This window comes from Lipotes vexillifer, unplaced genomic scaffold (genome assembly GCF_000442215.2).
Source record: "Lipotes vexillifer unplaced genomic scaffold, Lipotes_vexillifer_v1.1 scaffold71, whole genome shotgun sequence".
NCBI lineage: Eukaryota > Metazoa > Chordata > Mammalia > Artiodactyla > Lipotidae > Lipotes > Lipotes vexillifer.
In genome coordinates, this window is record NW_006793703.1 from 6451085 (window position 1) to 6460787 (window position 9703).

Genomic DNA, 9703 nt, shown 5'->3' on the forward strand with positions numbered 1-9703 from the left:
GCAGGAATGACAGGACAGTTTGAGACCTTATGTTTTGTCAGGGATTCAAGAGATTCTTGTGACATGGGGTATCTTTGCAATCTGTTGTCTCCGTAACACCCACGCTCCATCACAAACACATACTCAAATGCTGGCTCAGGCCAGTAGCTCCAAAATGGCCAGGCTTTTAAAATTCAGGCCACAGCTTATTTTGAACAGATTGAAGAATAGCTGGACCATCAGATAGTTGAAGGAGAATTTGTTCCTGTGGTATGTCGAGGATTTTTTTTTTTTTTTTTTGTGGTACGTGGGCCTCTCACTGTTGTGGCCTCTCCCGTTGTGGAGCACAGGCTCTGGACGCGCAGGCTCAGCAGCCATGGCTCACGGGCCCAGCCGCTCCGTGGCATATGGGATCTTCCTGGACCGGGGCACGAACCCCTGTCCCTTGCATTGGCAGGCGGACTCTCAACCACTGCGCCACCAGGGAAAACCAAGGATTTTTTTTTAATCACATTTTTTTTCAAGATTTCTTTTAAAATGTAACCAGTTGTATGGAGTGTAGATTCTTTTAGTTGCGTGAAGTATAGATTCATGAACTTTGTTTTTAATTGGTTGTCATTAGGGTCACTTTCCATATCCAGATCCTTCCCAGTGGACGGATGAAGAATTAGGGATCCTTCCTGATGATGAAGACTGAAAATGTAGACTCAACTCTTTCCAAGTGGGTATACCCCAAGTTTCTTTTTAAAGTTATATTTAACTTTTGTCAATAAACATGTTTTGACTTTGCACCTGTCATGGTCTCAAAGAAACAGTGCATTTTATAACAGCATGAAGAACAATTAACACATCATGTCTAATTTCTGTCTTTGGTATTTTCATATTTGCTGTCATTCTGCTCCCTTTTCCCCATACACACATTTAGTCTCATCTTCCTTTTCATGTTTAAAAAAATTATTTTTTCCTAAGCTGTGTTTCAGTTTAGGGTCCCATTTATCTATCTATTGATCAAAGACTTTTTTTTTTTTTTTTGTGGTACCAGGGCCTCTCACTGCTGTGGCCTCTCCCGTTGTGGAGCACAGGCTCCGGACGCGCAGGCTCAGCGGCCATGGCTCATGGGCCCAGCTGCTCCACGGCATGTGGGATCCTCCCGGACCGGGGCACGAACCCGCATCCCCTGCATCGGCAGGCAGACTCTCAACCACTGCACCACCAGGGAAGCCCGATCAAAGACTTTTTAAGCACCAACAATGCACAGGGCTTAAAGTGATGGACAAGATAGATACGGAGCTTGTTTGTAGTTGCAAAAGTACAGTGTTCTACCTTCAGCGTTTTAATGGAAAATTCGAGCACATGGGAATGTTACAATATGGAATTGCATGGAATTAACTCTTTAAACAGTAAAAGGTTGTGGCCCTTTCATTTTCCAAATCAGGAAGTCAGAGAGAGTTTTTCTTTCAAAAGGAAGATATTAGGAGGCGTTCCTTTCCTCACAAATCCCTCACGGATTAAGACATTCTCATTTAATATGATTTTAAATTAATCACTGCATGGATAATAGACCTAAAAATAAAACCCAAACTCTTTAAAAGAAAGCACAAGAGAGTATCTTCATAATCTTAAGGCACACAAAAAACTTTTGAAGAAAACACAAAAGCACTGATGTAAAAAAAACTTGATAAATTTGATTTAGCCTAATCAAAATTTTCTGCTATCAAAAGACACCATTAAGGAAATAAATATACAAACCACTAATTGGGAAAAAATATAGCATATATATCCAACAAAGGGCTTGTATCTAGTATATGTAAAGAACCTCTATAATCAACAAAAATTAGATGAACAACCCAACTGAAAAATGGGCAAAGGCCCTGAGCAGATACTTCACAAAAGAAGATGTATGAATGGCCAGTAATCACATGAAAAAAGGCCCTGAGTATCATTAATCACCAGGGAAATGCAAATTAAAACTACAGTAAGATATCATTTGTACCCACTAGAAAGACTGACAACTTTAAATGCTGATGACAATATGGAGCAGCTGGAATATTTGCCAGTAAGAATGTAATAAGGTACAACAATTTTGTAGAATTATTTGGCAGTTTCTAATGAAGTTAAACACGTATATCCTAGGATTCAACGACTTTATTCCTAGGCATTTAGTCAAGAGAAATGAAAATAATATGGCCATCCGTACAAAATTTTTCATAGCAATCTTTTTCTTAGTATCTCCAAACTAGACCTAATTGTACATCAGTGAGAGAATGGATAAACATATTACAGTATATTCATTCAATTGAGTAATAATTCAGCAATTAAAAATAACAAGTTACTGGGCTTCCCTGGTGGCGCAGTGGTTGGGAGTCCGCCTGCCGATGCAGGGGACGTGGGTTCATGCCTCAGTCCAGGAGGGTCCCACATGCCGCGGAGCGGCTGGGCCCGTGAGCCATGGCCACTGAGCCTGCGCGTCCGGAGCCTGTGCTCCGCAACGGGAGAGGCCATGACAGTGAGAGGCCCGCGTACTGCGGAAAAAACAAAAAACAAAAAACAAGTTACAAGACAGTCATTTAGGTAAATCTCAAAATCATCATATTAAGCAAAAAGAGTGAGTCACTTAAAAGTACTAATAATGAATGATTCCATTTATATGAAGTCTGCGAACTGGTGATACTCATCTATAGAGGTAGGGTGGGGGGTTGGGGTTATGTGGGTACATACAGTTGTCAGAATTCGTTGAACTAGACCTTTAATATCTGCGCATTTTATCTTTAATTACACAATAAAAATGTAAAACAAAAAAATTAACCATTGCACATTAATAATTGCCATCATTCAAAATACCTTGGAAATTGTTTTAAAGGACAGGAAGCATTAAGAGACAGTTAAGTGTTCCCATTAAATCATACTACTAGTATTGCTGTTATTTTAATTCGAAGCAGCTTATTGACACGAAAATCACAGCAGTTTTGTGTATATGGGGGCAGGTGGTGGTGGGGCAAACAGTGAAGCTGTTTTATAGCTCGTTTCCTGTTGCTGGCTTTCCTATGGACAAGAGTCCTTACCAGGCCTTACAAGGTCCTTACCAGGCCTCTTGTTTCCCTAGTGGTAACGGGTCTGCCAGCACTAGCCTCTTCCTATTTTCTTACATATTTTCCAGTATTCCTGTACACAGTCATTAACATTTTAATGGCTAGACTGTAAACCCTTTGAGAAATCTGCAAGGTGATTTGACTCTTCTGCAAGGCTACTCACATGACTGATGCTCAATGAATGCTTGAATAACTGAATAAACAAGAATGATGGATTTGAATTATTGAAAATAAAAGTTCTTAAAGCTTTTCACTTTTGTTTCCTTGCAGGAGCCAGGTGAGAATTTCAAGAAGTTACAGACATCATATTGTATATTAAGTTGTAAATTAAAGTTTTGGTCAAGAATGAGGAACTGAGTTATGGGTATTTCTGGTAATGACAACCACCCTTCATGGATTATTTCCTGTGCTCCCAACTGCTGTGCTAACTGGTTATAGCCCTTTTGGTGGGTCTTCTTGGGTATCCCATGGTGTCGATAGATAAGCCTTAGTGCCATTTATCAGTGAGGACATCGAGGTTCAAGGAAATGAAGTAACTTGCTTAGGGTCACACACTGATGAGTGATGACATTAGGTCTGACCCCACGCTTAACTACAGTGCCATATTGCCTACCTCCTTAGCTGATGTCTTAGTCGTATGTACACTGACAGTTTATGTGAAACTCTTGCCATTTCTCTACTGCTAGTGTATTCTTGCCCAAGTATCAGAGGTTAGAAGTCGGTGTGGTCCATCTGTTGTGTTTATGTATCTCTTGTGGGCTGGGCATTGTGTTGAGTCACCATTTGTGGAACTCTTAAGACACACGTCTAACTAGGAATTCTTAGGGACCAGAGGAATGCGAGATAAGGGTGAAATAGGATGATGTAGTTTTTAAAAAATTTGTTTCAAAAGTATTTTTCAACCTCCTGTAGCATCACAATTCTGAGAGGAGGTAGGACAGAATTTTCTTCTATCTACAGATAAAAATAGGCAGTAGAGGGGCTTCCCTGGTGGCACAGTGGTTGAGAGTCTGCCTGCCGATGCAGGGGACACGGGTTTGTGCCCCGGTCCGGGAAGATCCCACATGCCGCGGAGCGGCTGGGCCCGTGAGCCATGGCCACTGAGCCTGCGCACCCGGAGCCTGTGCTCCGCAACGGGAGAGGCCACAACAGTGAGAGGCCCGCGTACCGCAAAAAAAAAAAAAAAAAAGCAGTAGAGTGGCTTAATGACTTGCCCAGAAGCATAACTATTCATATTTTTAATTTAGGTTTTTGACCACCTAGGTGTTGGGAATACCATGCTAAACAAGACAGATGAGAACGTAGATTTTAGGAAGGGCAGACAAGTAGATAAGTGAGATTTACTAATTGCTGTGAAGGCAATAACATTGGGTGCTAGAGATGGTTGATGCTGATCTTTTCGGTGGGCGGGGAAGATATCTGAGCTGAAACCTGAACAAGTAGCAGGAACCAGTTGTGCGGGGTCCGAAGGAAGAGTGCCCCAGGGACAAGGAATAGCGAGAACCAAGGTCTAGGGAGGGACCAAGGTCACCATGTTTAAGGGACAGAAAGTCCAGTGGGGTTCCAGCAGGGGAGGAGAGGGTGGGACTAGGTGAGATTAATAGGTCATGGTTGTAGGTTTAGATTTTATGTTAAATGCAGTGAGAAAGCTTCTCACAGGCTCTAGGCAGGGGGTGGTCCAATTCGAGTTCCTAGTTCTTAGGTTTTTCACCCCCCCACCCCCTTTGGTTCTCCCTAGGTGTCAGAGTGGGCATAATGGCAGCAAAAGCTAAGTGGAACAGTTTCACCCTCCCCGCTGCCAGCTCCAGCAGTCCTGAGCCTGTTGCACAGGGTGTCTGAGGCTCTCCTTGGTTTTGTGTTTACTCACCTGTGTAGGAGTGTGCTGTCTCACTTGATAAATATTTATGGTCTTTAAAAGACCGTTAGATCTCTGTGTACTTTTTAGGTTTCATTTGTTTGTTGTTCTCCACTGCCCCCGATGGATGAAAGTTGTTTCGGGAAGGAATACAATCTGTAACAGTGAACTCAAGTAGGTTAATCCCATTAGCTTTTTCCCTTAGAAATCAATCAGAGTTGCTTGACTTGAATTAAAAGATAACTTTAAAACTAGCAGTCTTCTAAAGTTGGCCAGTGTGGCCTCCACATGCTGGATCCTCTTTTCCATACCTGGGCTGTGAAATCAGTTTGCACTGATGCAGAAATTGCCCCGGCCCAAGGAATAGGCCTCCACCCTCCTCATATTCTTTCCATTTCATAGATGAGTAAGTTGAGCTGTAGATAGATAGGTACCTTGCCCAAGCTACAAGAGAACTGAGGTTCAAATCCTGGTTGTCTGGCTGTAGGTCTGAGTGAGGTAGATGGTGTAAAGCTTTTTGATCATGACCTACCTACTCTAAGAAATAATTTTACATTGTGACCTAGCATGTGTGTGTATGTATGTATACATACGTACATAAATAATACAAAAGTTTTATGAGAACTTAACGTTACATTTTCTTTTATATTCTATTCTACATTTTAAAAAATGGTTGAGACTGATTTTACTACCCACTAATGGGTTTCAACCTGCAGTTTGAAAAACTGGCACAGTGCTTGAGGAACTCAGGCTCTGGAGCCAAACTTGCTTGGTCTGACTCATAGTTCTAGCATTTATTTACTTGCTGTGAGTTTGGGCAGACTACTTATTTGAACTGTGCCTCAATATCCTCATTTGTAAAATGGATTAAATAGATTAAATGAGTTAGCACATAAAGCCCTCAGAACTACATCTGGCATGAAGGAATGGAAGCAACTATTATTTCTAGACCACTGGGTCTAAGCTAAGTTTATAGTGACCCCTGAATCCTGGTTTGATTTTTATAGAAAAGCCTCCATATGGAGATAAACTGTAAACATTAATTTCAGCAGATGCAGTACCACCCTTCTCCTCTGCCTAAAGCAAGACAGACATTTAGGATGACCTTTTCTTACTTCCTATTGAGTAGCTAAAAGTACATTCTAAGTCAGTTTTAGTGTGTAGCCTGGTAGATGGACTGATGTTCCTTCATAAATGGAAAGATAGGCAGTGAAAGAATTATTGATGGCAACAGAATATCAAGTGTCAAATTTTAACACACAAATTTGTAACTTTACTAAGTTTCCTATGGAAACTTGAGTGTAAACACCACAACTGATTACCTAATAAAGTTATGAGACCAGGGAGGTACTGTGTAAGGAACACCTGTTGTGCATGTTCTGGGAAGGTACAGAAGTCATCTTGGTTCCACTTGCTTCTAGAACTATTCTGTAGAAGAGGCTGACCCGGGTACCTTTTGCCACCAATCTCATCAGGAGCTTCAGCCGGACATCAGTGTACAGTGGAGGAAACAGGAGCTGCCTGAGCTGGTACTGACCTGCCTCAGCAACTGGGCCTTTACCTTTTATCACCTACATGAGCAGTGGGCTTGCTTGACTGGAGAAGACAGAAGGAGCAAGTGGAATACACCTGGCACAATATCCGTTTCTAGCTACAAACTCAATGTCATGGAGTCAACACCTATTTCTTTCCAAATTTCACTATAACCATCATCACAACCACAACAAAATTTTATACATACAGTATATATAAAATGCATAGTAGTGATCTTGGAAACAAAAGTCATGACTGAGTCCTGGCTACGTGAGCCTAGGGAGGTCATCCCTGGGGATTCATATTCAGAAGCTGATGAGGGGACCATGAAATCTTTAAGGCTGAACCATATAAACTATTTTTTGGCCGTGCCTCGCGGCTTGCGGGATCTTAGTTCCCCAACCAGGGATTGAACCTGGGCCCCCTGCAGTGGAAGTGCAAAGTCCTAACCACTGGACTGCCAGGGAAGTCCCTAAACCATGTAATCTTTAAGAACTCTTTTGGCTCTAACATTTTACGAGTCCAGGAGAACTACACAGCCCAGACAGTAAGCCCAATTACCACAGCCCCTGATAAGATTTCAGAAGAGCTAGTATGGTAGGGTTCTTTATAATAGAATTTTATCACAATAATTAAAGGATTCATAATTCTGGACTAAATTTTAAGGAAAACTTATAGAATAATGCATTAAGAAATGAATCCACAATTACCCTACTGTAATCATGTATGAAGGTTATTTAAAAATGAGTTTCTATAATTATTACAGAATTACATTTTTCAGATGAGAAAATCTGCAGTTCAGAGAAAATACTTGTCTCAACAGCATTTTATGATCTGCTGGAGAGGCATGAAGACCAGAAACCAGATTCCTCAAATACGTACCATCTTGAAGACTTTTCTGTTTATATTTTTCTCAGACATAGGGTTTCCAGGTAAAGTCTTAAAATTGTTTACCTCTCTTCTGGAAACTGCCTGGTAATATGACATAGCCTTGATGATATTCTAGGTGTCTTTCAAGCTTTATGAAATCAAATGCATAAAATCAACTCATGGGGGAAGGTAGCCAGCATTAAAAAAAAAAAAAAAGGAAGTGTAAAACAGGAGTGCATAGTTTCAAATACATGTATTTGTGTATACTGTCTGTGTTCCTATAGAAAATGTATTACTGGAAGTTGTGTCAAAAGAGTTTGAAAGATACCAAAGTTCAGAAAAGGGAACTTCTACAGACTACTACTTAAAGGACTCTGTTATAGCACACACTTCATTTGAGCCACTGGAGGGGAACAGTCGGATCACAGCATCATAAAATGCTTGAGAATAATCACCAACACCAGACAAAAAACTCTCTACTACAAGAGTGTAGCCGGTGCAATGTACTAGATATTCATCTTGATAATTTACTTTTAAAATATTTCTCATAAATACCTCTGCCCACCAAGCGGTAACTGGAAACAATGTACACTTCTTAGTTCCTCCACCGTCTGATAGAACTGACCGTCAAAAGCCCTACTTCCATTATTGAATGTGACAGTGCTAGAAAAATGATCTTGATAAAGACTTCTCCATGCAGTCGATCTTTATTATAGCAGTATTCGCATATTCACATCAAGTACATAGAACTTTTTTGCCTTTTATATAGTACAGAGTTTTTAAATAACTTTACACAGAAATAAATTTCTTCAATCTGAATTTCAGCTTTTTTTAAAATTCTCCATGCTTTCTATCCAAACTGAACAATATTTTCCATTGTACAAATTTACATGAGAAAAACTCCAAAATACAAATGAAAGGACCTGAGCAGGAAAGAGAACCCAAAGTATCAAGAAGCGGGGATGGCGAAGAATTGAAAAAAAAAAAATTCAAGCAAACACTGAGGATTAAGGGACAAGAGGGAAACATCATCCGTTTGACTGAAAATAAATGTCTTTATTTATGAATTGAAAAATAAGCTTTAAAAATAGTTACTCCTTTGTAATTTTCGCAAAGCAGGTATAGAGAGGTCTGTGGACAATTAAAAAGTCCCCATCTTCTCACTGGGCACACCCCAGACTCCATGAGAACCTTTGCAATGCTTGAGCGGAAATGAAGTGAACTAAACCCAAACCTCTGGCAGCAAGAGGAGAGCAATGTGAATGTGAATCGCCATAAGGTTTGGAGTAAACCAGGGGCCATTAACTCACTGCAGTTAAAACATGAAGGATTTCCCTTTCCTCTCTCATAGAAGAATTGTCCTCAAACCGAGAAATAAGTGAAAGGCGGGGGGTGGGGGTGGGGCGCTGATTTCCTTTTTCTTGGTCCAAACCAAAGAGCAATCATAACTACTAAATAGAATTCAAAGGGACATATGTTAAACAGTTAATTTCAATCTCCTCATAGTTGTACACTCCTATTTTAGAAGAAACAGCAATTGCTGAGTGAGGAAAGGGTCAGAGTGCACAACAAATGAATGAGCTATGTCACTGTGATAGAGTCCTTCAAATCAGGCGATATGAAGGCCAAGCCGAGACTGTAACCTGTGGCATGGCCAATGGAAACACACAGGACCCAACAAAGGCGTTTTCGAACGAAGTAGGGAAAATTTACAGCATACACACACATACACACCCCTGTATGTAAACTAACATAACACGAAGATAAATAAGACAAAGGCTAGCCATTTATGTTGGTAATTAACATGAATAAAAAGGCATTATATGTTTACATAGCTGGTTTTAATCAGCTACAGAACACAGGCAAATGTATTAGGAAGGAATGATTTTTTTAAAAACCCGTTCACAGCTTAGAATAAAAAGCACACTTATTGCACTCTTACATTTTATTTCAGGTAATTATAGTTTATTTCCCACCCTCACATCAATTCTTCCCTACCCCTAGACTTACTCCCATACCCTCCCCCCTCCCATTTTGGTCCATTTTGTCTACACCTGTGCCTAGACTGTGAGCTTTGTTGCTTATGCTAGTCTGACGTTTCCTCTTATGTAACACATACTCCACCAAAACACAAGTGGGTTAAAAAAAGCTTAACACACAAATGTAACACAATAATTCTCAAAACAAAACCAACTTACTAAGTAAGCAACTTACTCATAAGCCCTATCTCCACTCCTGTAAACAGAACACTTCCTCTGCTCTACCTCTTCAGTGAATTTCATGCCCGATTCCCTACATAGATTCTGTGATGAGAACCAGCCACTCACGGGTGCTGGACAATGTGCTCAGCCTGCCAGGAGAAGCAGATGGTTTGCAC

The 9703-nt window shown here is 40.6% G+C and overlaps 1 protein-coding gene and 1 non-coding gene across 2 annotated transcripts in view; one reads left to right on the plus strand and one right to left on the minus strand.

Annotated features, from left to right (window-relative positions):
- Positions 1-3418, plus strand: part of NDUFB2 (NADH:ubiquinone oxidoreductase subunit B2) — a 9406-nt gene extending 5988 nt beyond the window's left edge. Inside the window, exons 3-4 of the mRNA XM_007466622.1 lie at positions 602-700; positions 3339-3418. Coding sequence (XP_007466684.1) covers positions 602-676 — 75 coding nt within the window. The 3' untranslated portion in view covers positions 677-700; positions 3339-3418. The remainder of the gene's footprint in view (positions 1-601; positions 701-3338) is intronic.
- Positions 3419-6850: 3432 nt separating this feature from the next.
- Positions 6851-6923, minus strand: TRNAG-UCC (transfer RNA glycine (anticodon UCC)). Its single transcript has one exon. It is a non-coding gene; the product is annotated as a tRNA-Gly (tRNA).
- Between the last annotated feature and the right edge of the window lie 2780 nt (positions 6924-9703).